The sequence below is a fragment of the Amphiprion ocellaris genome, chromosome 18 (assembly GCF_022539595.1).
Source record: "Amphiprion ocellaris isolate individual 3 ecotype Okinawa chromosome 18, ASM2253959v1, whole genome shotgun sequence".
In the NCBI taxonomy this organism is placed as follows: domain Eukaryota; kingdom Metazoa; phylum Chordata; class Actinopteri; family Pomacentridae; genus Amphiprion; species Amphiprion ocellaris.
The window spans coordinates 6,215,228-6,242,232 of NC_072783.1; the positions used below are offsets into that span (position 1 = coordinate 6,215,228).

A 27,005-nucleotide genomic window follows, 5' to 3' on the forward strand; every position below is an offset into this window, starting at 1 on the left:
CTTCTAAATAGTAGCTGGATGTTCACCTGAACAACAAACCAGACTAATCTGACAACACCATCCAACATCATAAATTAGGACAGAGCAGATTCTTCCTGCTGAGGAGACTTCAGCTGGTTAGGAGGGTCAGCTCGATTCTGGGATGTTCCCTCAACCCAGTGGAAGTGGAAACAGGAGGAGGATTCCTGTTGGAGAACAGCTCATCCTCTGCAGGGCTGAAAGCACTGGGCAGAAAAATACTGAGAAACCCAGCAGCACTGCTCACACCAGACCTCACAGGAGAGCTTTGGAGGTGATGAGGACGAAGTTGAAGTGGGTTTACTGGGAGCCGGTGAAGGGTCTGAAGGTGGGGTTCTGTGAGCAGGTGGCCAGCAGAATTCTGGATGGATGTTGAGTGTTTGGGATGCCGTCCCATACAGAAGTCACGTCTGCATGGATCTATGATAAACGATGAAGGACGTTTAGTGGTTTGATATGCTGGTCAGAGATGATGGGTTCCTGACATCGGGTCGGGGAGTAGAGTGGAGCCATCAGTGGGGGGATTTGGTGATTCTGATGACGGTAGACTCTCCAACCAACACGAGTCCCAGTGGACCACATGGAGAGCTCTGCTGCATCATCAACGCGTTCAGACACATGGAAGATTCTGTTTAATATCTTTAACATATACGGAGAATCGGTCCTTCAACAGTGCTCATGTACATTTCTGACTTTTTCCTACATGCTTTCATCCTATCTGATGAAGATGATCAAGATGATGGAGACAAGGTTGTAGCTGCTCAGGTGGAAATGTTGACATAAATCTGATTTTTTTCCCTCAAACTTTGTCTATTCAATTATTAACGGACTAAAATTCACAGACTGCTGTGTGTCTGATCAGTGATTTCCAGTCTGGTAACGAGAAAACCTGCCGTGAAATTATTCAGCAAATTAACACAGTATGTTTGTGTTGCTGTGTGTGTGTGTGTGTGTGTGTGTGTGTGTGTGTGTGTGTGTGTGTGTGTGTGTGTGTGTGTGTGCTCAGTTCTAAACTGAGGTAGTGATTGCTAATTTTATTCTGAAACCCAGAAAGTCGGTCAGGATAATTTATGACGTTTGTCCTGAAGTGAAATAAAAATAAAAAGCTAGAGGAGTTCAACGTTGGTTCAGCCTCTGGTTCTAAAGGTTCTGAAGGTTCTAAAGGTTCTAGAAGAGCAGTTATGGTGAAGATGAGCCATGAGGCCTTCAGACTTAATTGTTCTTAATCAATCAATAATCCGGATCAATAATGATCAGAACCAGAAAGAGATTCATGTTTGACTGACTGCCAGAATTCGACAGGAATGCCAAGAATTTCTGTTTGAAAAATTCAGGAGTGCAGCAGTTTTACCTTTTCTCTCATGTCTTATTCACATGCTTCATTTATTTATTAATCAGCTGAATGTTTTCCAGTTATTTATTAATCAGCTGAACAAGATGCAGACGAACAGACAGAGGAACGTTTCAGAACAAAGACGAGTCTTTCCTGTCAGACTGCGTTTCTACCTGCTGGTGTTGCTATTTCTGTGTCGTTCCAGGTTAGAAGCTGAGCGAATGTTGTCAGAAACCACACTGCTTTAAAAACAAAGACCTGTCCAGAAGGATGACCATGAAGAGAGACTCAATGTACGTTATTGTATTGAACTGACCATGTGACAGGAGTCTGCCATCATTCTGACTGGACCAGCACCACTGGATGGTGAAATGCATGCTGGGATGTTTGTCTAAAGGCAGCTGCTGACGTTTAAAGCGTCAGGATCTTGTTTTCAGTGACGGTAAAAAGGATCTTGAGATGGACAGAGGGATCGTCTGCTGTGTACCAGAGCGTGGTGGTGAACAGGAAGCTGAGCCAGAAGCCACATCTCTCTGTTTACAGACAGATCTACGGTCCAACGTTTGGTCAGGAGCTCTGGACACACTGCAGCTGGAATGAGCTTCTTCTGGAGGGTTTCAGCCTCGGAGACACCATGAGGCACTCAGTGTCGCTGCTCCTTTAAAGATCCCGCTGAGACCGTTCAGCTTCTGGTTAGGATCATTTTCAGTCAGGAGAAGAACCCAGGTGGACCAAGAACTCTGGAGGGACCACATAGCTCATCTGGCCTGGGAACACCTCAGAATCAAACTGGAAAACACTGCTGGAAAAGAAATGAGCTGCTGAGTCTGAGGATGGAGAAGAGAAAGTAGTCGGTTGAATGTGACGTCCAGAGGAGGAACAGGAAGTGGCTCTGCAGCGCCACCTTCAGCACAACATGTTCAGCTGATCTCAGTACAGTTTGGTCTCAGTTAAAAATCTGTTTGGCTCACACACACACACACACACAACACACACACACACACACACACACACAACACACACACACACACACACACACACACACACACACACACACAGTGTTAATGGCTCCTGTGGCCAATTACCTCAATTTCAGGTCCTTCAATCAATCAGCTGCTTATCAATACAGACTGAGCTCAGCCAATTACACACAGTCTGTGTGTGCGTGTGTGTGTGTGTGCGTGTGTGTGTGCGTGCGTGTGTGTGTGTGTGTGTGCGTGTGTGTGTGTGTGTGTGTGTGTGTGTGTGTGTGTGTCTTTATGTGTGTGTGTTTGATGTACAAAGCAGAACCCTGTAAAGATGAGCTATGAGCTGTCCTCTTGAAAATACCCAATTACACTCAAGGGAACTCTGTGTGTGTGTGTGTGTGTGTGTGTGTGTGTGTGTGTGTGTGTGTGTGTGTGTCTGTGTGTGTGTGTGTGTCTGTGTGTGCGTCTGTGTGTGTGTGTGTGTCTGTGTGTATGTTTGTGTTCAATAAAACTCTGCTCTCAGTTTATAGAGTCACTTTATCAAACTGCTTCTGAACACAACAGAGATCAGTGAGTTTACTGACACAGTGTGTGTGTGTGCGTGTGTGTGTGTGTGTCAGTCAGGTAGTGAACCATTTGTGAAATCTTGCTAATCACAGCCAAATATGAATCTAATCCTAAAAAAGTCATTAAAAACTTAAAACTAATTGGTTCCTTAAAAATTAGAATTTTAGAGTACTGGGTCATTTGGAGGGCTGCACGGTGGATCAGTGGGTAGTACTGTCGCCTCGCAGCTAGAAGATCCCCGGTTTGTGTCCCGGCCTTCTTTCTGCATGGAGTCTCCATGTTCTCTGTTTTCTGCTCCCTTGCGGGACAGTCAACATGCTGTACAAAGCCAGTCAGATGGGAGGTGAGGTCAGCAGGGTTTAAATCTCCTGTTATTGCAATGAATGCATCAGTGTCTAAAGTCTATGTCCTTCTAATGGTCTCGTGAGTGACGGCCCATGCAGCACATGGTGGGATTTAAACCACAATGGCAACGACGTGTCCTCGGGACATAATAACGTCTCAGACTGACTGCTAAAAGTTCGACATCCAGACAGTAAATCTATGACGGGGGTAACACCATCTACTTAACAGCACCAGACCTCCATCTTTGCTTTTCCACTCACTCTTGAGTTTCTGTCCACATGTATGTAGTGAAGACAGGTGGATCCACACGAGTCAAACATGTTATTGGCCAGACAGTCTCTGTGAAACACATGAGGCTAGGTCCTTACAGGTGATTCTAGCACCTCACGAGTTGGTTGAAGAGTTGATGTTACCCATGAGGATCGATGGTTAAAAAGATTTGTATCTCCACTTCCTAGCCCTGAGTTTAGCCTTTAGCTTAGCACCCGCTCTCTGTCCACTGAATGCTTTCTTCAACTCGGAATGAGATGTTTAACTCTGGTCTCAGTCCGCTGCCCCTTGTGTATGCTATTCTTCTCCCAACTATGCACATTGTTTCCAGTAAAAAGAACAAAAAAAACAAAACAGACACTTTCAAAACATTTAAGAAACGACACAACAACGGAGCTACATCAATTTGCTGCTACACAGAACGGTGCACAGAACCCTGATATAAACATCAGTCTGGATCACAGGAAGAGACAGAACCCAGATATTAACATCACAGAGTCAGTCTGGAATACACTGTAAGAGATGGACAGTAGAACTGTGGTGAGTTCTCCAACAGATGGACCAGCCCACAAGCTATAAAAACTAAGGAGGACAGAGAATTCTCTCAACAATTATTCATCTAATTGAGGTTTTCTGTTTTTGCTGCACTTTGGACAACATTAACTGTTCAATAAAGACATTTATGCCTTTCTTTCTTTAACATCCTCAATGTCCTTTTAGTTATTAAAAGTCTATCACAGTGTGTTTATTAACACCAAACATTCAGCAATTACAAGAATGTAAAAAGAAGAAAAAAGCAGATGATCTGGATGCATTCTGTTCTGAGAAGGAGCAGACAGAAGTAGAACTTCAGTGTTTGGTGCAGCCGGTAAAGCTGGCTGGTTCCACATGTCCATGAAGGGGCAGCATGAAGATACCTTTTAACAGGTATCTGTCAGCAGAGCCGTAGGTTTCTGATCTGTTACTGACCTCACTGCCGGTTCTGTCAGAGGTTATTTCCTGTTAAAAGGGAATCTTTTCTCTTCAGTAACTGTGTTTTATACATATTTGAAATATTGCTTTAGAAAAAGCAGAATGGAAATGGAAACAGCAAAATTTCCCTCTGCACCAGCCACTGCTTTGGTGTTCAGGACAATGTCTAAGAACTGATTGATACAGAATGTCTGACGCAAATATATCATCCACTGTGTCAGAAACAGGAAGACAGCTACACACATCTGGATCAGAGGAGCAAAGGATTGTGGGAAGAAGATTAAACAAAGCCTCAGAGAAATCACACACACACAGTTTCAGGATAATCAAACAGCAGTGTAATGAGCTACTTTACATTTTAGAAAAGCTGGTAAAGCTTAATTATTCACACACACACACACACACAAACATGCATACACACACACACACACACACACACACACATACACACACACTCATATGGACTGTAATGGAGAACCCTAGCAGTAACTGATTGACAATAACAGACTGCCTGATCTGAACCTGAGTTTTGTTATTGGACCTCATGGATTATCCTAGCCCCATTAACCCTAACCCTACTAACTCTACTAACCCTAACCCCACTAACCCTGACCCTACTAACCCTACTAATTCTAACTCGACCCCATTAACCCTAACCCTCCTAACTCTACTAACCCTAACTGTAACCCCACTAACCCTACTAATTCTAACCCCACTAACCCTGACCCTACTAACCCTACTAATTCTAACTCGACCCCATTAGCCCTAACCCTACTAACCCCCCTAACCCTAACTCTAACCCTACTAACCATTACCCTACTAACTCTAACTCTAACCAGAATGCTACGTTGATGAGTTTTTAGTGTTTTAATGTTTGAACTATTGTCTCAAACATGGCATCAATGGAAGTTTAGTTGTTTGGTTTTAAACTGGTTGTGTTCAAAGTTGATAGACTGAAACAGTAACAGTAACATGGTTCTAATCAGGTGTAGATTCTAATAAAATCAGCTCAGTCACTGGTGCCTGGTGTTGAAGTATAAAATCTGGAGAAAAGATTAGTTTTTGATATGCATGACTGGACGCTCGACTGCCTGCTGTTGTTTATCATTTGGTTGGAGTTTATGCTGCTGTTAGTTTATTTTCAATAATGACACGCTGAGCTGCAGATTTGTCTCACTGCTGCAGGAAACCAGAGCCGATGCTGGGGCTGCAGATCCACAGCAGCATGAAATCATGTCAGGCTGAATGTTAATTGGAAAAAATGGAAAAATGAAAAACAGAAGTTGAGTGCAGCTGAACAACAGATGGATGAGGACGTGATAGAATCTGTCAGACAGCAACACTGTACCAGAGACTACATATCCCATGATGCAGCTGCAGACGTCTACCTTGCTCAGGTATGAATCAGAATCACCTGACTAACTTCTTTCAGTTTGAAGTGGTAAAAAGCTTGTAGCACATAGTCGGGTACTGGATGTTGATAGCATTCAGCCCCGGCAGTTCAGCAGCGGGATGTTAAGCAGAGAGGAGCATCGCCTCAGTGGACCCATCTCTGATCCCATCATGATCAATAAATGATGACGTTTTTAAAGCAGCAGTTAAATAATAAAACTGAAGCAAAAATATCTGCAACATCAGTGTTACTAAACTGGATCAGCTGATTGCGACCACAGGGTCGCTGCTGAGACAGATCACATCAAAACCAATTCAGCCACGTTGTTAACCAGTATAACCAGTTAAATCAGCTGCCACTAAAAGCACAATGACGGTTTGGATCTAGACTGAAATAATTAGACTGAAACACGTCAACTTCATCATCCTTATTTTCATGTATTAGTTATAAAAACATTTTTGCAGCAGCAGGTTCAACTCCTGCATCTGTTGGCTAATTGGACCAGGACCAGGACCTGGTTTATTGTCTGCTTAAAGCTGCAGGTGCCTGAACAGCCCAATTTCTTTTCTCCATCAGATCTAGAGTCAGTAAATCATCCAGAAACACACCCAAAGCTGGTAATAGATCCCAAATCTAAAGTACGGCCCGTTATAGCACCAGAACCAGAATTTGTTATCAAGCCAGAAACATACAGTCATGGAGAGAATGATTAAACCACCCTTGTTTTCTTAAATTTCTTGTTCATTTTAATGCCTGGTACCACTAAAGGTACATTTGTTTGGACAAATACAATGATGACAACAAAAATATCTGATAAGAGTTTAATTTCAGAGCTGATATCAGACATTTTCCATGGTTTTCTTGATCATAACCAAAATCACTTAAGTTCTTACATCAATAGCTTTGGCATTGTCCTGCCAAAAACAGCCTTTAGGATTCCATGTTTTCTTTTCTGTCTGTTTCAGTCTCATGATCCACATAGGAGTTAATACTGATTCATAATCATAGTTTCTGATGACTGCAGCCATGCATCTCTTCATGTTCTCCACCAGCTTCTGACGTTGTTCTGCTGTCAGAGCATCTCATTCCTGTTGCACTAATTCTAACTAATCTGCTTTGTTTTTGGGCTTGCGGTTCTCCATTTAGCATTTGATGACAGGTTTTCAGTTTTCAGTTGGATTTAGATGTGGTGATTGGGCAGGCCAAGGTATGGTTCCAATGTTCTGGTTCTCCATCCAGGCTTTAACTGACCTCGCCATGTGGCAAGGGGCATTGTCTTCTTGGAAAATCCAGTCATTAAAGGCAGGAAAGGGTTTTCCAGCTGATGGAAGAAGACTGTTTTCCAGAGTAGTCCCAAACATGACCTGGTTCATTGACATTGTTCCACCCAGACTGAAAAGACCCCAGATGGTCACTGATCCACCCCCATGTTTTACTGTAGGGGCAGACAGTCTGGTTTGTAGGCTTCTCTAGGCTTCCTCCTAACCAGTAAGTTGGCTGGAGTGGACATCAACTGAAAACTGGATTCATTCCTGAAGAGAACCTTAGCCCAATCATCAGCAGTCCAATCCTTGAGATCCCAGCAAAGAGTAACCAGGCTTTCCTCTGCCTTTCGTTGATGAAGGGCTTCTTCCTGCCCTGTGGGACTTCAGACCAGCTTCAACAAGTTGCTTCCCAACTGTCCTTGCTCAACAAGTCCCATTTCTCCGTAGTGCCCACTCATTTTTAAGGTCCCTGGAGATCTGAGGACGATTCTTGACAGGAACGGATGAGTGACGGTCTTCTGGTGGGTAGAAAGACGTTTCCTGACACGATCAGCTAGCGGTTTGGTAGAACCTTGTTCGGCTTGTTTTTTCTTGTGTAATGAACAGCTGTCTTGGAGATCTTCAGTTTTTACACTACCTGTCTCTCACTCATGATGGCTGCCTTTGTGACTTCACATAATTCTTTAGTTTTAGGAATTATGTGAGAGCTGACAACTTCTGAATTGTGCTACTACTTGAATGTCAGCAGGAAACCACTCTCGGCCTTTGAAATGTCCTCTTATATACCCTGGGAATACATTGAAGCTGAAGCATGTGAGATGGGACATAAAGTATCATGGAATCAGCTGCTTTTAAAGTCCTGTTCACTGTATTCTTCAGGTAATATACCTTTAGTGGTACCAGGCATTAAAATGAACAAGAAATAGAAGAAAACAAGGCTGGTCTAACCATTGTTTCCATGAATGCATATTGTCGATGTGATTGTTGTTAGCATGAGTACAGTCAGTGATTGCAAAAACAAAGCTATCAGTCAGAACAGAAGCAGATAGCAGAGTGGTGTTAACACACGTCTTATTTAATGACAGCTTCAGCTTTCTTCTGTCAGCTGCTTCACAGATCTCACCCTGCATCATTGACTGTTCTGGTCAAAAACCTGATGAATTAATGAATTAATGAATGCAGAATATATCTAAGCTGGAGAGAAAAGGTGACTCACCTGTTGGAGGAGGAGCAGTGAGGACAGGCAGGTGGCCAGGAGACACCGATAAGATGGACGAGGATGAAGAGTCCTCTGGTTCAGGATCTCTGGGCTTCATAGCATCTCTCCTAACTCGATCTGGACACAGAAAAAGATTCTGTTCCTGAACTCATCAACGACACGTCAAGGTTAATGAGGCCAAATAACCAATGAGATGTCTGTCTGTCTGTCTGTCTGTCTGTTTGTCCATCCATCCATCCATCCATCCATTTTCTACCGCTTATCCGGGGTCGGGTCGCGCAGGCAGCAGGCGAAGCAGGTCACTCCAGACATCCCTCCCCCCAGCAACGCTTTCTAGCTCTTCCTGGGGGATCCCGAGGCGTTCCCAGGCCAGACAAGATATATAATCTCTCCAGTGAGTTCTGGGTCTACCCCGGGGTCTCCTCCCAGGCGGACGTGCTCGGAAAACCTCCAAAGGAAGTCTCCCTGGAGGCATCTGAATCAGATGGCTAAACCACCTCAACTGGCTCCTTTCGACGCGAAGGAGCAGTGGCTCTACTCCGAGCTCCCTCCAGATGTCTGAGCTCCTCACCCTATCTCTAAGACTGAGCCCAGCCACCCTGCGGAGGAAGCCCATTTCAGCTGCTTGTATCCGCAATCTTGTTCTTTTGGTCACTACCCAGAGGTCATGACCATAGGTGAGGGTTGGACCGGTAAATTCAGAGCTTTGCCTTGCAGCTCAGCTCCCTCTTCACCACAACAGTTCGATACAACACCCGCATTACTGCTAACGCTGCACCAATCCGCCTGTCCATCTCTTGCTCCATTTTCCCATCACTCGTGATAGTTGAACTCCTTCGCTTGGGGAAGCAACTCCCCCCCAACCCAGAAGGAGCAATCCACCGGTTTCTGGCAGAGAACCATGGCCTCGGACTTGGAGGTGCTGATCCGCATACCTGCCGCTTCACACTCGGCTGCAAACCGCTCCAGTGCGTGCTGAAGGTCATGATGTGAGGAAGCCAACAGAACCACATCATCTGCAAAAAGCAGAGATGCGATCCTGAGGCCCCCAAACCAGACACCCTCCTCACCCTGGCTGTGCCTTCAGATCCTGTCCATGAAAATCACATACAGGATCGGAGACGAGGGGCAGCCCTGGTGGAGTCCAACACCCACTGGAAACGTGTTTGACTTTGTGCCGAGTATGCAGATGCAGCTCTCACTTTGGTTGTACAGGGACCAAATGGCTCGTGTCAGCGAGCCCGGTACCCCACACTCCCGCAGTGCCCCCCACAGAGCCCCTCGGGGGACATGGCCGTAGGCCTTCTCCAGATCCACAAAACACATGTAGACTGGCAGGTCAAACTCCCATGACCTCCTCAGCAGCTCCGCAAGAGTAAAGAGCTGGTCCACTGTTCCATGACCGGGACGGAATCCGTATCGTTCCTCCTGAATCCGAGGTTCGACAATCGGTCAGAGCCTCCCTTCCAGCACCCGAGAGTAAACTTTCCGGGGCGGGGGGGTGATACCCCTGTAGTTGGCACACACTCTCTGGTCCCCCTTTTTGAAAATGGGGACCACCACCCCAGTCTGCCACTCCACCGGTACCGTACCCCATGGCCATGCAACATTGTAGAGACGTGTCAGCCAAGACAGTCCAACAATGTCCAGAGCATCAGCATCTCAGGGCGGATCTCGTCCACACCTGGCCCCTTGCCACCGAGGAGCTTTTTAACTACCTCGGCGACCTCTGCCATGGATATGGACGAAGATTCCTCCAAGCCTTCAGGCTTTGTCTCCTCCACCAAGGACGTGTTTACCGGGTTCAGGAGTTCCTCAAAGTGCTCTTTCCATTGCCCCGCCCGAAAATATCCCCAGTACGGGTCAACAGTACTCCACCCCGACCGTACACAGCCTGAGCAAAGCCCTGCCTCCCCTTCCTGAGGCGTCGGACGGTTTGCCAGAACCTCTTTGAGGCCAACCGAAAGTCCTTCTCCATAGCCTCCCCGAACTCCTCCCACACCTGAGGTTTTGCTTCCATGACTGCCGCAGCTGCCACCCTTTTGGCCAACCGGTATCTGTCGGCTGCTTCAGGAGACCCCTGAGCAAGCCAAGCCCGAAAAGCCTCTTTCTTCAGCCTGACGGCTTCCCTCACCACTGGTGTCCACCAGCAGGTTTTTTGGTTGCCGCCGCGACAGGCACCAGTGACCTTCAGGCCACAGCTCCTAACAGCCGCCTCTGCAATGGAGGCTTTGAACATGGCCCACTCAGACTCCACGTCCCCAACCTCCCCCGGGATGCAGAAGAAACTCTTCCGGAGGTGGGAGTTGAAAACCCCATGGACAGGGTCCTCTGCTAGACGTTCCCAGTTCACCCTCACTACACATTTGGGTTTACCAGGTATGTCCGGCATCCTTCCCTGCCACCGGATCCAACTCACCACCAGGTGGTGATCAGCTTCCAGCTCTGCACCTATCCTCACCCGAGTGTCCAAGACATACGGCCGCAGGTCTGATGATATGATTATGAAGTCGATCATCAATCTTTGGCCTAAGGTGCTCTGGTACCAAGTACACTTATGAGCAACCTTATGCTCGAACATGGTGTTTGTTATAGCCAGTCCATGACTAGCACAGAAGTCCAATAACAGAACACCGCTCGAGTTCAGATCGGGCAGGCCGTTCCTCCCAATCACCCCCTTCCAGGTTTCTCTGTCATTGCCCACATGAGCGTTCAAGTCCCCCAGCAGAACTATGGAGTCCCCGGGTGGTACCCCTTCCAGGACACCACCCAGAAACTCCAAGAAGGCCACGTATTCCAAACTGCTGTTCGGTGCATAAGCACAAACAACAGTCAGAGTTTTCCCCTCCGCAACATAAAGTCGCAGAGAGGCAACCCTCTCGTTCTCTGGGGAGAACTCCAACAAAGCGGCGCTCAGCCGGGGGCTCTTGAGTATCCCCACACCTGCCCGGCGTCTCTCACCCTTGGCAACTCTAGAAAAGGAGAGAGTCCAACCCCTCTCTAGGATTCTGGTTCCGGAACCCTTGCTGTGCGTGGAGGTGAGCCCAACTATATCTAGCCGATATTGCTCCACCTCCTGCACCAGCTCGGGCTCCTTCCCTGCCAGTGAGGTGACGTTCCACGTCCCCAGAGCTAGTCTACGCCACCAGCAGGCGGTACGCCTAGACACCCGCTCCTGTCTACTGTCTGGTTGGCATAGCACCCGACCCCAATTTCCTGCCCGGTGGATGGTGGGCCCACCGGGCGGCGACCCCGTGTTACTTTTTTGGGCTGTGCCCGACCAAGCCCCACGGGGCCCCAAGGCTCGGCCACCAGGTGCTCTCTGACGAGCTCCCCCCGAGACCTGGCTCCAGGGTGAGGCCCCGGTTTCCCTGGTCCGGGCGAGGTAGCGGCTTGCCTTCTGTGTGCTGTCATCGGGTGTTTTCTGAATGGCTCTTTGTCTGGTCCCTCTCCCAGGACCAATTTGCCTTGGGAGACCCTACCAGGGGCTATTGCCCCGGACAAGATATCTCCCAGGATCACAGGGACACTCAAACCCCTCCACCGCGATAAGGTGGCGATTCCTCGGGGGGTGTCTGTTTGTCTGTCTAAATGGTTTTCAGCTCAGCAGGAAGAACTAATCAGAGCTTCAATGGTTTCCAGAGTTTCTTGTGCACAGATACATGTTTTGTTGAATGTCCCTACATCTTTCCTCTAGCGCCACCCTCAGGACAAACTTCACATGTTTAGCTCCACTACCTTTCAGACTCCTGACAGTAGATAGATCATGAGTATGTTGTTCGATTTTCACGCTGCAAAAACCTACAGTCCATCATTAACAGTTGGCATGGTCCAGAATGAATGAGGAAGTTCCACAACGCTGCAGAGGATGTTCAGTTTGTGATGAAGGTGTAACCTTGGGTTTCACTGAAGTCATATTCTAACGTACCTCCAGCTTTAACGCAGATCTGTGTGTCCAGAATGTGTTAGCAGATCAGTCCGCCTCCACATGTTTGTGCTCCTTTCAGGAAACACTGACCTAAATCTGTTCACAGCAACAATAAAACATCTGTGTAAAGATGTTTCATGCAGCACGATGCTCAGCTCATGTACACAAACACTCGTGATGATGAATTTACCAAGATCAAAGAGCTCATTAATAATCTGTAGTTCAAGTTAATGCTCAGAATGTGAGCAGTATTTAGCGTACTGCATCGCACTGCAGCAGAACATCCTGTTGTACATTAAAATGCAGTTTAAAAACCTCTGAACATCCACTGGGTTGTTGCTGTTACTAGTTTCTACCTTAACTGACGACAGTCTGCTGAAAATGTCGCCGGTGGTGACGACATCTGAAACAAGAGGGGATTAGCTGTCCTCATTTCATTAAACTGTTGCGACGCTCATGTTCATCTATGAATGAGCCAGTGGAGAATGCGGTAAACCTGTAGGATAGTGCTGGTACTGCAGCCAATCAGGTGTCTGCCTGTGGTGGTACAATGAGCTGATGGCGGAAAACATACCTGAGCTGTTAAAGATTCTCCCAGATCAGGACAGTCACATTTCATTTCAACTAAGATAGATCTCATATTAAAGAAGCACATTTTCACAAAGACATCATGTTTCCATTCAAGTGAAGCCTCACCGATGCAGTTTTAACACTTCTGTTGAAAGCTTTTCCATTTGAGAAAATGTTCCTAATATTCCATACAGGGGGAATGTCAGGATTTAAAATACATACATGCTCACTCTGCCCAACTCCAGCTCCACTCAAACACATCTTAGTGGGCTGCAAGACCAGCCTCACTCAAGGCTGTCACACCTGGTGGTACAACCAGGTGCTTAAGTGTCTAGAACTAGTGTTGGAGACGCAGCGGATGAGTGTTCACGCCCTTACACCCACGTCAACCCAATGGCAAGAAACAACATTTGTCCAGGAGGGTGAGGGTCCTCTTGGCCTTGCGATTGGAGGATGCTGGTAGACCTGGACCAAAAGCTCTGCTTCCCACCTGAGATCACATCCACCAACCTGCAACCAGACCTGGTGTTATGCTCAGCTTCGCTTAGACACGTTTACTTCCTAGAGCTCACGGTGCCCTGGGAGAGCTCAGTAGAGGAGGCCTATGAGTGCAAGAAGCTGAGATATATGGAGCTTCTCGCCGATGCAGAACAGCGAAGCTGGAAGGTGAGGGTCCGACCAGTCGAAGTAGGCTGAGGAGGATGCATAGCCACCTGGACACCCAGGCTTCTCCTGAAGATGAGAGTACGTGGGAAGGTCCACCGGCAGGAGATCAAGGACCTCTCCAGAGCCGCTGAAAAGGGAAGTCAGTGGCTGTGGATGAAGAGAAAGGACTCCACCTGGGCCTTCAGGTGAGTAGATGGCATCTAGGGGGTGAACCTGGGATTCACTGCTGAACCCAATGAAGGTGTCATGGGTCTATCAGCGAAACACTGAGGAAGGAGGATGCCCACTGGATAACCCAGAGGATGTCCTCACCCACTGGACCATCCCACAGTCTTAGTAGGGGTCTCAAGGAGGGAAATCAACATCTAGTCTTACACAACAGATCTGTGATTTTAAACTGCAATATTGTGGAGGACATTTTCTCTTCTGATTGGACGGATCGTTTGTTGGAATACAGTGTTCAGGTGGACTCTCTCTAAATGGAAACTTCACCTATTGTCCCTGTATGAACCTGATGTCACCTATATTAACCTGATGTCTCACCTGTATAAACCTGATGTCTCACCTGTATATTCCTGATGTCTCACCTGTATGAACCTGATGTCTCACCTGTATAAACATGTCACACCTGTATAAACCTGATGTCTCACCTGTATAAACATGTCTCACCTGTATAAACATGTCTCACCTGTATAAACATGTCTCATCTGTATAAACCTGATGTCTCACCTGTATAAACCTGATGTCTCACCTGTATAAACATGTCTTACCTGTATAAACCTGATGTCTCACCTGTATAAACCTAATGTTTCCATTCTGCTACGCGTCTTGACTTCTCCTTTTCAAAGCTGGACCATTTGTCTTCTTGTTGTTTCTCTACAAAGGTGTTTTTTGATGTTCCTGCTTGTTTCAAACTGCAGTTTATGACACTGAATGTGTTGAAGATGAACGCTGATGTTTGGTGGCTGTAGGTAAAATAAGAAAGAACTGAAAATGTTTGGCCCTTTGTTTTATTCACCTTCATCTCCTGGTTGTATAATAGCACATTCAGGCTTTGTTTTAAAGGCGTCATCGTTTTTTATAGCACATCACGAGTGTTGAATTCCTGCCATGCTGTTTGTGGATCTCAGTCCAGGTTTAGCAGAATTGAATTTTACATGGAGAGGTTTTCCATCTGTAAGCATGTAGTGACAATCTGAGACAAATCAATCATGACAAACTATAAACAGAAAAGAAACTGAGCCTCTGCCAGAAAACATCAACAACACGAACGCACTCCCACGTTCAACAAAATAAAAGCAAATTTAATCTGCATTTGTTGGCTTCTAGAAGCCTCCAACTGCATCTGAGCATCCTCTCAAACAATTTAGCAGAGAGACTGCAGAGGGAAACAGATGACTCCAATATGTCTGTGAGTGAAAACCAACTGAGAAATTAAAATCTGTGTCAGTCTCTGCTTTAGCACTGTTTCAATGAAAGACACAGTGTGGCGTCTATCAGAGTTCATCCTGCAGAGTCATGGCCTTTTCTGACTGCACCAAGAAGAGCAAGAAGAACGTTTGGTCTCTCAGCACCATTTCATGCTCCAGAACTGTTCACACTGAAACGCAGGGAAAACACGTCCAAATGCAGCACTATGCAGAATGGAAACAGACTTCCCATGTCCCAGTATACAGCAGCTCAAAAACATCAGCACGTCCTCCTACATGAAGCTAGATGGTACAGTTTGCAGCCAGCATGCTTTTCTGGTCATTCTGACCCACAATCCTCTGCAGCGCAGCATACGTCACACTGATCGCAGTGCAAACAAAGAGATGACCTTTTACACTACAGCCTGCAACACCCAGAAGAAGCTCTGCCAGCTGTGTGGTCCTGCAGATAGATAGTTAGGGACATGCTGGAGGGAGAAATAGGTCTCATTTGTTCCCTGACTTCAGCTGTGAAGGCAGCAGGAAACATGAGTATTCTGGTAAAGCTGCTAAAGGCTGTGGAGGAGCTGTCTGAAGGAGAAACTTGGGGAGCAAATGTTGTTTACCTTGTCGTTCCATAAGTAATATAAAGACACACATCAGAGCTCCTTCAAACTACAAGAACATCTGAGCTGGTGAAAGACCAGTCTGCAGGAGATGATGAAGGAACATAGTGTTGAGACTTCCATCTGTGAGACGATGTGGAAGAGGCTCCTCTTTCTGGACTGAAACTGGATTCAATAAAATCCTTTCTAATAAATTTAGCAAAATGCAAACAACACTTGCAGCCTCTAAAGGTGTTAATGAAACTGCAGCAGAGGTAAGACGCTAACAGGCTAACTGAGCAGAGTCTGTAAAAGACAGGTTCAGGTTGAAATAAACTCCACCAGTTAGAAAGCCTGAATGTCCGAGCTGATCTGTTCAACACTGTTCAATGTGCAGAAGATCTGCAGGTTCATAAACCAGCAGAAACTCCGGTGAACCCTGAGGGAGCGACATGTATCAGTCCATCACCATCTGATGAAAACTAAACGCTGACACAAAGAACTCAGTGGACTAATGAATATCCTGAAGCTCTGAGAACCAGTAGAACCTTCACAAAATGGAGAACTTAGAGTCATAAATGTTGCATGGAAGTCTGATTCCTTTAGACTCTAAGTAGACTCAGATTTTATTCATGGACTTTAAATACTGCCAACAGTTTCTGCACACTGGTGTTATACAGGACAGGCCTTTAAATGGTTTTAAATCCACCAAGGTGACATTAAACACAGGGCTCTGTTAAGCTAAACTAAAATGTCTCAGATGTAACTGCTGGTTCTTCTAGAAGGTCCTGCCTCTCTGCAGCTCAGAACACCAGCTCACCATGACTCTGTTCCATCACTGTAAAGCTACGTTGTAACATCAGAGCGATTCAGAAACTGATCCAGAAGCTCCACCCACTGAATGTGTTTCTGAGACGTCATCAGGACAGTTGATGGTAGCAGTGATGGAGTGACACTTTTAAAGTACGTTGATGACATTGACTTTGAGTTGAGGGAAACCAGGTTCTGCTACATACAGTCATCTACTAACCGGCATGGAGATGGACACCAGTTTATTCAACAAAGCAGTGAATATGGTGAAATAGAGGAATAAAAAGGATAATACATTGGAGGAAAGACTAAAGTATGAAAGCTGAAAAAACATGAAAGCAATAATATTGCTGTAATGAAAGTGAAAGTAGAAACAACAACAGATGAAAATGCAGGGAGCGAACATTAAAAACCAGTTAGTTGACTGAAGGAGAAGCGAGAGAAGAACGGAGTGTTTTAAATGAGGTTTACGTTCATCGATGGAGAGAATATTCCAGAGTCTGACCAGCCGTCCATCTTAGGTCGCTGTGGATGAAACACGTCTGAAGTCCCAGATCTGAAACTGCACGCATTTCCCATCATGCTCCACTGAGTGACTTCAAATCCACCAATCATCCTCACATTACATGATGGCAGTGGTGTGTGTGTGTCCCAGCAGAAAACACACAAATTCACCTCCAGCAGCACACAGCCAATTACCTCTCAGATATGAGCTCTGTTGTCATAGCAACATGACAGACCTGAATGCAGCATCCAAGAACACATCCGACCTCCAGGAGTCCCTGGTTCAGTTCCAGACGGGCTGTGTGCTGATTGGCTACAGGAAGCCCCGCCTTTCAGAAGGAGAAAATCCGTCTGATCTGATTGGACGATCAGTCAACACACCAAGTCCGGAGACAACACAATGCTTCTGATTGGACGACATCATGCAGCAGATGCTGCAGGTGTGCTGCCAACAGGTAAACACCTGACATGTTGTCATCTACATGTAACGTGACATGTTGTCATCTACATGTAACATGTCAGCCTGACGGTGCCAAACATGATCTTCATGACATGAGTTAAAAACACGCAAACATACGTCCATCTGCAACAGGTGACCTCTTACCTGAGCGTCGAGATGGACACAGCAGCAGGCGGGACCTGGAGGTTCGTCCACCAGGCCCTGGGATGACCTGATTGGTCAGCAGCAGAGGTTTGTCTCTCCGCAAGAACACGCCCATTTCCTCTGGAGAGATCCACCCATCAGAGAACTGCAAACAGAGCATCAGCTTAGCATGAAGTTAGCATGATGATAGTGTCATGTTAGCATGAAGTTAGCATGATGATAGCGCCATGTTAGCATCATGTTAGCATGATGATAGTGCCATGTTAGCATGATGATAGCACCATGTTAGCATAAAATTAGCATGATAACAATGACATGTTAGCATGATGATAGCGCCATGTTAGCATAATGATAGTGCCATGTTAGCATGATGATAGCACCATGTTAGCATAAAGTTAGCATGATAACAGTGACATGTTAGCATGATGATAGCACCATGTTAGCATTATGTTAGCATGATGATAGTGTCATGCTAACATCATGTTAACATGATGATAGTGCCATGTTAGCTTGAAGTTAGCATGATAATAGCACCATGTTAGCATGAAGTTAGCATGATGATAGCGCCATGTTTGCATCATGTTAGCATGATGATAGCGCCATGTTAGCATGAAGTTAGCATGATGATAGAATCATGTTAGCATCATGAAAGTGTCATGTTAGCATGATGATAGTGTCATGTTTGCATCGTTTTAGCATGATGATAGCATAATGTTAGCATGATGGTGATAGCGTCATGTTAGCATCATGTCAGTGTCCGGCAAGTGTGTCTGTGTGTCTGTGTGAGAGCGTACCTTGGGTTGAGGATGACAAGGATGAAGAGGTGAAGACTGGTAGAACGGTGGAACCAGAGGAACAATTTCAACTGCTGGACGTTCCCACTGAAACCACAAACAGAAACCATTAGATCCATAAGTCACGACCACAGGAACCATCAGAGACTGAGGGACAAATCATTAGAACCACAAAATACCAGATAATTTAAAGAAACCTTAGAACCACATACAGAACTAATAAAACCACTTGAAGAACCATTAGAACCACATAAAGAACTAACAGAATCACATGAAGAACCATTAGAACCACATACAGAACCAGAACCAGAACCCTTCTTGAGGTTCTCCTCTGCAGTAAAAGGCCCTTTAGAGGCCAGAAGAAGCTCATGTTGGACAGTCCAACCAGCTGAAGGGGTCTCCAGAGCTCCTGTGCGGTTTCTGAGCAGGTTCTACATCCAACACTGTGACTGGAGAACAACCTGCAGCTTCTTCCAAAAAGCGGATTCTGGTTCTGCAGAGCCTCATGTCACATTTTAGGACTTCAGTCAGTTTTCTTTGCTGAAGACAAACACATGAGAAGGTCTGCTGATAATACGTTAAAGTCTGTCACTGGAGTTTAAGCAGAGATAATTCAAGAAGAGCTGCATGAGATAATTAACACGCCACCAATAATTAACAGACAATTATTCTCTTTGCCCTCAGGGATCATTAAAGTTTCATCTTATCTCCAGCCTGCAGAGGAAGCAGCACTTAAAGACACTTCAGATGAGACAAGAGACGTGAGACGATAAACCCTCTGAATCGTCACTTCTCACAGAAACCCACCATCAGCCTCTGATCTCCAGGTTCTCCTCTATGAAGCTGCTGTAAATGCTGCTGACCAGCCGGCTCTGATCACAACCACAAACCCACCAGACTGAGTCGACCACAAGGTATGCTGGGAAGCGTGTGACTCTCAGCTGAATCAAAAACAGTTACAGCTGCCAGTTCACAATATGGATATTACTGATTCCATTCTTTAAATAACATCCGTACAATCCATCAGATCACAAATACAACTACTGCTTCTCAGAGTATTTAAACTGGATTTAATAGTTTTATGTATTTATGCAGTCAGAGGAAGTCTGACAGAGTTTTATTGTGAAATCCTGACAGATCTGGAGCTCAAAACAAACATCTCCATGATCAGATTTTAATCAGTTCAGGTGTCATGGAAGAAAAATAACAAATGAATGTTACCTGTATCAGGTGTGTGTGTTCAGGTATCAGGTGTGTTGCCTGTATCAGGTGTGTTACCTGTATCAGATGTGTGTGTCACCTGTATCAGGTGTGTGTGTTCAGGTATCAGGTGTGTTGCCTGTATCAGGTGTGTGTGTTCAGGTATCAGGTGTGTTGCCTGTATCAGGTGTGTGTGTTCAGGTATCAGGTGTGTTACCTGTATCAGGTGTGTGTGTTCAGGTATCAGGTGTGTCACCTGTATCAGGTGTGTGTGTTCAGGTATCAGGTGTGTGTGTTCAGGTATCAGGTGTGTTGCCTGTATCAGGTGTGTTGCCTGTATCAGGTGTGTGTGTTCAGGTATCAGGTGTGTTACCTGTATCAGGTGTGTGTGTTCAGGTACCCACACAGCTGGAGGGTAGAACACCAGAGGGGGCGTGGCCTGGTATGTGGCTGTTGACCAGCTGGCCATCCACAACCACTGAGGGGCGGGATCACTGCTGATGGACAGCCAGGGTGTGGTGCTGGTTACCATGCCAACTGGCTGACCTTTGACCCTGGAGACTGGCAGCATCATGATGACATCACCACCTGTGCAACAAACACACCGATCAGGACGGAGCACCAACAAGCAGAAGCAGACTGATCCCAATTCACTGATCCTGACCGACTGATCATGACTGATCCCTAATAACTGATCCTTAATGACTGAGCCTGACAAACTGATTCTTAATGACTGATCCTGACTGACTGATCCTCACTAACTGATTCTGGCTAACCGATATTAACTAACTGATCCTTAATGACTGATCCTGACTGACTGATCCTGACTAACTAATCCTGACTGACTGATCCTGACTAACTGATCCTGACTGACTGACCCTGACTGACTGATCCTGACTAACTGATCCTGACTGACTGATCCTTAATGACTGATCCTGACTAACTGATCCTGACTGACTGATCCTTAATGACTGATCCTGACTAACTGATCCTGACTAACTGATCCTGACTAACTGATCCTGACTGACTGATCCTTAATGACTGATCCAGACTAACTGATCCTGACTGGTTAAACCCGATTGATTGTGACTGACAGAAAACATCCTAAAAACTGTTTTTGAATTACCATGAGAACCACTACAGGAATGTATTAATACTGCATCAGCACCTCGTCAATACTTTAGTTCTCCTTCATCAATCATGCAACATAAATGCTGTATCAATAACTCACTAATGCTGAATCAATAGCTGATAAAGACTATCAGCATCAGTAGCATATACACCTCCTGTATCAATAATAAATAACAATCATTAATTGGGTTCTATCTCCTCCTGTTATCCAGACTGATGTTTATATCAGGGTTCTGTTGGGTTCTATCTCCTCCTGTTATCCAGACCGATGTTTATATCAGGGTTCTGTTGGGTTCTATATGTCCGTGCACCAGTCCTGACCACATAGAGACGGAACCCTGATATAAACATGGAGAACCATGTCTGCAGGTGAACTGAGGACGATCTATTTCCAAGTTTCTGCTCACAGCAAACATTGATCGACGTTTGTAAGAAGCTCCCTGATCAATAAAAACTATTGATCATGTCACCTTCACATGTTTATCTACATGTTTATGTTCGTCCTGATACCTTCATCTCTGTCTGGATGATGATCAACATTTAATACAGACTAATGTTCTACTAATGTTCTATTAATGCTCTACTAATGCTCTATTAATTCTGTATTAAAGCTCTACTAATATTCTATTAATGCTCTATTAATGTTCTATTAATATTCTATTAATGTTCTATTAATGCTCTATTTATGTGCTATCAATGTTTTTATTTTGATCTTACGAACACACACAACACAGAAACACAACTAAGACACAACCAGCACATGATCAACACTCTCTCTCTCTCACTCACACACACACACACACACACATACACACACACACACACACACACACACACACACACTTTATGAAATCAGACTAAATTCTCTAAAACAATAAAACTGAAGCAGATATTTTTTTAAACACTGATGTCTGATCATCACTGATCCCTGATCGATCCCTGATCAGTGATCACCAGAGGTCGATCACCGATCGTCACTGATCATCGGTGACCGATTCCTGATCAGTGTGAATATAAACACCTGCACATGACGGGAGTATCCCAGCTGGTAAACGGCTTCAGTCTGTGTCACCTGCGGAGCTCCTCCACCTGCTGTCCGGTAACCTCGTCCTCTGACCGGCGACACCGACCCTCCGGTCCAGTCACGTCCCGAGCGGCGGCTCGCTCCTCCGGCTTCACGGAGGTCCGCAGATCATCCTCCCCTCCGATAACGGAGATGGTGTAGACACGACGTGAGGTTAAAATACCGAGAGCCCCGGTTCTAACGGAGACAAAGTCCCGGTTCTAACGGAGAGACAGTCCCGGTTCTAACGGAGAAAAAGCCCCGGTTCTAAAGGAGAGATTCCCGGTTATAACAGAGAGGGAGTCCCGGTTCTAACGGAGAGACAGTTCCGGTTCTAACGGAGAGACAGCCCCGGTTCTAACGGAGAGACAGTCCCCGTTCTAACAGAGAGAGACAGTCCCGGTTCTAACGGAGAGAGAGAATCTCGGTTCTAACGGAGAGACAGTCCCGGTTCTAACAGAGAGTCCCGGTTCTAACGGAGAGAGAGTCCCGGTTCTAACGGAGAGACAGTCCCGGTTCTAACAGAGAGTCCCGGTTCTAACGGACAGAGAGTCACGGCGATGCGACGCCTGTTGGTAGAAAAATACCGGAGACCGCGTGCAGTTGAGCGTCGTCACGGAACCTCCCCCCTCCTCCCCGTCCTGTCCGGTACAAACCGATTAAAGCTCCGGTAAATGGAGCTGCTGTGAGATAAAAGAGCCGCTCCCGGTGTGTGTGTGTGTGTGTGTGTGTGTGTGTGTGTGTGTGTGTGTGTGTGTGTGTGTGTGTGTGTGTGTGTGTGTGTGTGTGTGTGTGTGCGCGCGCGTTTCACTATAATCAGTACTGGAATAAATCCAGTTGAACGTGTTTAAAGTTTAGTTTTTGAATAATTCATGCATGAAGCAGTTCAACAGTAGTAATAATAATAGTAATAATAACAGTAATAATGCGGTAATAATGAAATGGTAATAATAATAATAGAAGTAAAGCAATCAAGTATTTACTGCCTTTGGAAGTTTTCTCTTTTATTGCTTTTTACTACAATAATGTCAATGAATTAAAGACATAAAATGTAAAATAAGAGATTCAGAAGTTTTCTCCTCCTTTAAAGGTACTCTGATGGAACTGGGCTAGTCTAGAAGTCCTTAATGGATGATCTGAGGTCAGTGATTGGAGGATAAAGACTCCTGGATCTGGAAGGTCCAATCTCTGGTGGATCAGAACTCCTGGATAGAACTACACCATGAAGACTGAAGAACCAAGAAACTCTGAGAAAAGGTTGTTGAAAAGCATCAGTCAGAACGAAACAAGAACATTTAAAGTTCCTGAAGATCTCTAGGAGTCCGGTTAAATCCATCATTAAGAAATGAAGGAAGATGGAACATAAATAAATCTGACTAGAGCAGGACGTCCTCAAGACCTGAAAGACTAGAGAGGGAGGCCACCAAGACTCCTATGACTCCTCTGAAGGAGTTCCAGCTTCAGACTGTTAATCCAACAACCGTTGTCTGTTCTTCACCAGTCAAAGCTTCATGGAGACAAAGAGAAAGACTCTGATGGAAAAAGCTCCAATTAAATCTGGACTAGAGTTCACCAGAAGACATGTGGAAGCCACCACCATGTGAAGCACGGTGGTGGCAGCATCATGATGTGAAGCACGGTGGTGGCAGCATCATGATTAAAGCACGGTGGTGGCAGCATCATGACATGAAGCACGGTGGTGGCAGCATCATGATTAAAGCACGGTGGTGGCAGCATCATGACATGAAGCACGGTGGTGGCAGCATCATGACATGAAGCACGGTGGTGGCAGCATCATGATTAAAGCACAGTGGTGGCAGCATCATGACATGAAGCACGGTGGTGGCAGCATCATGACATGAAGCACGGTGGTGGCAGCATCATGACATGAAGCACGGTGGTGGCAGCATCATGATGTGAAGCACGGTGGTGGCAGCATCATGACATGAAGCACGGTGGTGGCAGCATCATGATTAAAGCACGGTGGTGGCAGCATCATGACATGAAGCACGGCGGTGGCAGCATCATGACATGAAGCACGGTGGTGGCAGCATCATGATGTGAAGCACGGTGGTGGCAGCATCATGGGGGATGACTGTAAATGTAAATGTATAACCTATATATATCTATATATATACCTGATTCACAACAATCACATAGCCTTAAATGCTAACCCTGCTAACATGCTAGATCAGAATGTTACTGAGACTGAAAACCTTCCTGGTTCTGGATCCTAACATCTGAACACAGGAAGCATTTTTCCACAGCTGTCCTTCCTGAACTGCAGCTGATACAATCCGGCTGACAGGAGGATTCACTGAACTCTGCCCAGATTTGAATTGTGTCACACTGAAGCTTATTAACTGGCAGAACTTGAGAACGTGATGAATGATTTTCCCTGGTTGGCAGCCGAGTGGAGCTTCACCACTGATTCAATTAATTCAAATTAGCAGAGGACATCAGAGAGCATTTAGCAGTTTCTGTGTAGCTGCTAATCCCTGGTGGAGGTGGAAGAGAGACGGGAGGATTTGCATTCATCAAGGATTCAGCCTGAACGCCTCAGTGTCTGAAAATCAACTCAAACTCGAATCCTGTGAACAAATATTTATAGGAAGTAGGACAGACAAGTGTTAAGGAGGAGAAATAAAGTTCCTGGAAACATCTCAGCGGTGGAGGAGACCGAGGAGCACTGTGATTGGCTGATGAGTTTTCCACGGTCTCCAGGTATCAGTCTGGCAGAGCAGCTTCAGGATGTAGAGGAACAAGTCGATATGGACCCAAACTTCTGAGGAACGTTTGCAGGACTTCGTTGAATCTGTGCCACAGAAAAGTAGTTCTGAAGGAACTGGAGGATCCAGTCTAGTATTAGAAAGTGTTCCTAATAAAGTGGCTGCTGTGGGGAAAGAAAGTGTTTTCAAATCTTTTGTTTATTTTAGCACCCAATAAACCACAGGTGCTCCTCCATGACCAGAAGAAATGATGAAAAATAAACACGATCTTTATGTTGAAAAGACAAACCATGTTTCACTGTTTCATGACCTCATACAGAGATGTGTATTAGTGACCTCATACAGAGGTGTTTATTAGTGATGAAGCTCAGCTGCATCCAATGACCAGGATCAGCAGCTCGGCCAGAGGAGCAGCGAAGAGGAAGAGGAGCCAGGAGGAGAGAGGAGAGCAGCTGAGGAGGAGGACCAGAGGCAGCTGAGGATAGAAAGAGGAAGAGAAGAAGAAGGGAGAAGACAGCAGGAAGAGACCCTGACAGCCACAAACTGGAAAATCAGAAGGAATCATCGTTTTTTTTTACTTCCCATATATGTGTGTGTGTGTGTATATATATATACACACACACACACACACACACATATACATATAAAATATAAACACACACACACAACCCTAACCCCTTAAAAACTCTCCAAAGATAATAATCTTGTCTGGATATGTTTTTAGTTCTGAACACGTTTTCTCTGATCGATGTCGTTCTGTGTCATGGTGCCAGAAGACATCTCTGAGTTCTCTCTCCTTCATGATGTTCTGGTTCCTCAGAGTAGCAGGACTTTAGAACCTCAGTGAAGAAGAATGAGACCCACCCACTGCCTGGAGTTTAGAAGATTAATAACCTAGAACTGGCTTTAGGTGTCAGAATAAGGATGGTGAAGACTGTGCAGATCCTCAGTCATCAGGTAATCTGAAGAGTTTCAGTAAAAGCAGCAGGACTCGGGTGGTTGAGATGTTCGACTTGAGACGGTTAGCAGGATGCTGTCAGAGCTTCAGGAACCAGAGGCTTCCTGACGGAATGACTGACGGCTTTCTGTCTTTCATGGACAAACAGAGTCTGTGTGAATCATTTCTCTTGGAGCTCCTCTGGCGTTCTGTCATTGTTTTAAATGAGTGCTGGTCACACACACTCGAACACACACACGGTGTTAGTGAGGGGTGAAATTGAGTTGTTTCAGTCTGGAGACTGAGAGGAAAGAAAAACAGAGAGAGGCTGAGCTATAACCCTCCATTTTCTCCTATTATCCTCCATCTTTCCATCTTTCTGTTGACATGTTGTGATGATGAAAGCTGTTTAATAAGCTGCAGTCGGCATGACAACGCAAAACACACCATTATTCCCCTGAAGCCCCGGCTGTCAGCCGCTGTGATTGGTTAAAGTGTTTCCTAAAACACAATTATCTCCCTTTTCTCCTTTTATTGTCACCATGGAAACACAACAGTTTCCAACACGTCGCGGTATCACCAGTGGTTACCGTGGTGATGCATCCAAGAATATAAACTGTTTACATAGATAGACCCAGTCCATAGGTCCAGAACTGAGAATGTTCTGCTGTTCACAGCTCATTTTAGAACCATGTTCATCAGTTAGACTGACTGGAATCACAGCTGGAGTCTTTGGTTCTTTGAGTTTCTACTGTGAAACCTCCATAACACATATATAAAGCTGGAAATGGCACTGGGCCATCATATGGCCCTTGTGTCTTCTTAGATATTGTTTTTATCAGTTTTATTGTTGTTATTGTGTCTTCTCAACCATTGCTTTTATCAGTTATCATTTCATTGTAATTTATCTGTTGCTTGCCCTGTAAAGCACTTTGACTTAAAGGTGCTATATGTAGCAAAGTATGAACTATTACTACAATAGGAAGCTTAATCTCAAAATATAATACAATTTCATGTATATATATGGGCTTTATCTCTGGCAGTGGTAACTTTAGGTTCGCTCAAGAAGGATAGTTGGACAAGTACAATATTTTAGTTAAACAGCTTTCATTTGACATTTATTTTAAAATGATCAACCTTAAATTGTAACTGATCACAAACCATCGGGGGATCTGATAAATGACCATTTAACTCTGTACTAATTCCAACAGAACACTACCAGTAAGTATAAACAATCTGTTATCAAGTGCACTTGGAAAACAATAGACAAAAAAATTTAAAAATGGACAGTGTGACAATGTGTGGTGTGTGTGTGTGTGTGTGTGTGTTCAGTTCAGTTTACCTACCCAGGTAATATGATTTTGTTCAAAATGTCTTAGCTGGATTTCAGAAGAGACGAGTGCATCCTTTTCCTTTGCCGCCCAACAAAGCAGAGTCCAGGTCTCCCACCCTCCACGCTGATCCACTCCTCACTTTACGAAGCTCACTGGAATCTGGCTCTCCATTCAGCATCCACTTTAAACAGTATCAAAAAAAAACAGCCTGCATACAGCAGTTGTTTTACAATTACAATCTATATCTCTCCACTCACTGTACATTATAATATTTCTCTATTTTTGAAGCATGAATTCAGTGATAACAGAAAACACAACACATAAAGCTGTGTAAATGAATTAACTCAATAACATTAGCTTTCAGTAAACAA

The 27,005-nt window shown here is 45.3% G+C and overlaps 1 protein-coding gene across 4 annotated transcripts in view; it reads right to left on the reverse strand.

The window, feature by feature from the left end:
* tcerg1l (transcription elongation regulator 1 like) overlaps positions 1-26,804 on the reverse strand; it is a 45,313-nt gene extending 18,509 nt beyond the window's left edge. The window contains exons 1-5 of one of the 4 annotated variants that reach the window (XM_023265256.3): positions 26,647-26,804; positions 19,814-20,028; positions 18,241-18,327; positions 17,447-17,591; positions 8,348-8,467 (exon numbers count right to left, since the gene is read on the reverse strand). In XM_023265256.3, the coding sequence (XP_023121024.2) occupies positions 8,348-8,467; positions 17,447-17,591; positions 18,241-18,327; positions 19,814-20,014 (553 nt within the window). In that variant the 5' untranslated portion in view covers positions 20,015-20,028; positions 26,647-26,804. Of the gene's footprint in view, positions 1-8,347; positions 8,468-17,446; positions 17,592-18,240; positions 18,328-19,813; positions 20,029-21,592; positions 22,330-26,646 lie in introns of those variants that run through there. The other 3 variants (XM_023265258.3, XM_023265257.3, XM_035945933.2) reach the window with 3 other exon arrangements.
* Between the last annotated feature and the right edge of the window lie 201 nt (positions 26,805-27,005).